The sequence below is a fragment of the Frankliniella occidentalis genome, unplaced genomic scaffold (assembly GCF_000697945.3).
Source record: "Frankliniella occidentalis isolate FOCC.00 unplaced genomic scaffold, Focc_3.1 Scaffold31, whole genome shotgun sequence".
NCBI classification, from domain to species: Eukaryota; Metazoa; Arthropoda; class Insecta; order Thysanoptera; family Thripidae; genus Frankliniella; species Frankliniella occidentalis.
This window is the reverse complement of record NW_026267161.1, coordinates 1-2,936: the sequence shown is the minus strand read 5'-3', so window position 1 is coordinate 2,936 and position 2,936 is coordinate 1. Positions and strand designations below refer to the sequence as shown.

General features: G+C 61.5%; 1 protein-coding gene across 2 annotated transcripts in view; it reads left to right on the top strand.

Moving 5' to 3' along the window:
• The window catches only part of LOC113207870 (inositol-trisphosphate 3-kinase homolog), a 4,255-nt gene extending 1,326 nt beyond the window's left edge, over positions 1 to 2,929 (top strand). For both annotated transcript variants that reach the window (XM_026424602.2, XM_052265845.1), the window contains exons 2-5: positions 163 to 285; positions 1,219 to 1,413; positions 1,702 to 2,250; positions 2,368 to 2,929. In XM_026424602.2, the coding sequence (XP_026280387.1) occupies positions 163 to 285; positions 1,219 to 1,413; positions 1,702 to 2,250; positions 2,368 to 2,559 (1,059 nt within the window). In that variant the 3' untranslated portion in view covers positions 2,560 to 2,929. The remainder of the gene's footprint in view (positions 1 to 162; positions 286 to 1,218; positions 1,414 to 1,701; positions 2,251 to 2,367) is intronic.
• The last annotated feature ends 7 nt before the right edge of the window (positions 2,930 to 2,936 follow it).

The window sequence follows — 2,936 nt, the reverse complement described above, 5'->3', positions numbered from 1 at the left end:
CTTGCCCCCTTTTCCCCGCCCTCCCCGCGCACATCCGCCTCGGAGGCCCGCGGGGAGGGGAGAGGACGCCGTCGACGCGTCGGGGAGGAGGTGAAGCCCCATGTGTGCATGCTGTGTGGAGAAAGTACACGAGTGTAACGTTTGGCTTCCTGTTTGTTCTAGGCGGGCACCAAATCCGGTGTGGACGTGTGGCGAGACAGGCGATGGCGGAAGGGCAGAGATCACCAGGACGACCGCGATGAGCACGGTCCCCAGCACGGCTCCCTCCTCAAGTGCCTAGCCCTGGTGAGTACGACAGACTTGGTGACGGGGTGGCCGGGGATCCTTTATGGGGCGCAACTTTATGGCGGTAGGAATACCCGGACCAGGACCAGCCGAGCGAGGAAATGCCTGTCCCGTTTCCTGGTCGCGCTGGGCCTGCAGCCCGTGACGGGAATCTCTCTCCGAGGCGATTGTCGGGTAGGGGCGTCCGGGGCGTCATCGCATTGCTGACCATTGATGATCGGGGGAGAGGCGAGGGCGGGGAGAGAGGGCGGGAGAAGGGAAGGGTGGTTCTGGTTTCCCATGCGGGTCTGGTGACGTACATGTGCGGGACGGGACAACTTTCCGACCGTCCACTCCACTCACTCACGCACACCACGGGGACAGAAACTCCAGCGGGCGGGGCGGGGCGGGGCGGGGCGTGCAGACCGTGAAACCCGCCGAAGCGACCGCGCGCGCGCTTCCGCGTTTCGACACTCGCCGCGCGTGCATGACGCGTGCGCACGCACTCGGCGGGCTCGATGATCGATGGCAAGCGGACCGGAGGGGCCGTCCGGGAGCCGAGCTCCTCCTAGGCGCGGAGTGCGTGCCGGACCTCGGGTCGCTAACGGTCACTGCCAGTCAGTCCGGAGGGGCGGGGCGGGGCGGGAGGCAGCGCGGGGACCGGTAGGGGACCCCGTCGCGCCAGTCTTGTTGGCGAGGCTTTCTGGTAAGGCTAAAGGCTGCTGCTGACGTCATTCGCCTGTCTCTTCTACGAGGCTGGCGAGTGGAGGGCCGCGCTGGCCCCCTTGGGCTGTCCTGGCGTCCTGGCCGGCGGGCACGCCGCGGGTCCCGACCACGACGCGCTGGGGGTCGCGACCTTGGCGTCCCAGGGTCGGCGGCGTGCGCAGCGATGAGTCCTGCACCCACACCCACCAACGCCGTGACTAACACCCCGCCTTCCCTCTGTGTCCACAGCAGGCGCTCGAGCTGTCCGCCCCGGCCTCCGACGTCCTCCTCAAGTCCGGCAGCCAGGCCCTGAACCAGGCCCTCGCTCAGACTAACAACGCCCAGGTGCACCAGGTGTTCAGCGCGCAAGCGTCCGCCTGGTTCCAGCTCGCGGGTCACCCCGACTGCTTCGCCCCCGCGGGGCCCGGCCGGATATGGAAGAAGGTAGGTCAGGGAGAAAGGCGTGGGAGAGTGTGGGGCAGGGGGGGGGGGAGACGAGATGCATCCGGGACCCCGACCCACTTGGCCTCCGGAACCAGCTGAAAGTAAATTTGGCGCGAGCACTTTCGTTGGTTGTGGCCCATCTGGGCGGGGCCTCCCGGGGCGGCCGTGCCGACCTGCCGAACCTGACCGGCTGAAGAAAGTCAGGCGCCGCGGGCGAGGCGTTTGGCAGTGTAGCTGACGAGCTGGGTGAGCATCATGTACTAAAGAAGCTGTTCTCCCCCTCTCCAGGTTGGCGACAACACCGAGAAAATGGCGTACGAGGCCCTATCTTGCGACCCCGCACTCCGCGGCCTCGTGCCCCGCTACCACGGCAGCGTGTCCTACCGGGACCACACCTTCATCGAGCTGCAGGACTTACTGCATGGCTTCTCGGACCCGCACGTCATCGACGTCAAGATGGGCACCCGGACGTTCCTCGAGTCGGAGGTGGACAACCCCACCGCGCGCGCTGACCTCTACCAGAAGATGGTCGCCCTGGACGCGTCGGCGCCCACGGCCGAGGAGCACGCGGCCAAGGCCGTGACGAAGGTGCGCTACATGCAGTTCAGAGAGCAGCAGAGCTCGACGCACTTCCTGGGCTTCCGCGTGGACGCCATGAAGGAGCGAGGACTGCCGCCGCGCAACTCGGACCTCGCCAAGGTGTCGAGCCGCCAGGAGGTGGTGGGCAGGATGACGGACTTCCTCGGGGGGCGCAAGGACGTGCAGCGGAGACTCCACACCCGCCTCTGCCAAATGCGCGACCGGGTAGAGCAGTCCGAGTTCTTCCGCACACACGAGGTGAGTTTCCGACCTGTTGAAGAAGCCTTTTGCGAGTCCTCTCCGTGTTTGGGTCGCTTGATCCTCTCGCCCTTCGTCGAGCACATGTGTGACGTTTTCCCTTCGATTGTGTTGCAGGTCATTGGCTGCAGTATTTTCATGCTGTACGACGATCGGGAAGTTGGAGCGTGGTTGATCGACTTCGCCAAGACGGTCCCTATTCCCGACGACAGAACGCTTGACCACCGTACCCCCTGGAAACCTGGAAACCACGAAGAAGGGTTCCTCTTCGGTCTCGATAATCTCATTCAAGTTTTAAATGACGCGTAGGCACGTGTGCTGAGCAAAGACTGCTGCTAGTTACCCAAACAAAGACACAACCTCTGTTGTCAACTTGTGCAAAGATTTGATTGCCAAATATGACTGCCAATTCTCTGTTCCTCTCTCACTTTTTCTTTCTTGTCTCTTTTTTTTCAACTGTGTTTCTGAGCTGACAACATTGGACCCTACTTAGTTAAGAATAACTTACAACAGGTATTGCCATTCTACTGTGTAGAATGTTTTATATATGTGATAAGTTTGCGTTAAGCAAACTTTTGTGTAGTGACTTATTGTAAGCTACTGTAAAGCAAGACATGTGTGCATATTATATAGTCATTACATATAGCCGAGTGCAAATACATATTATTTATTCAGTATTGTTATAG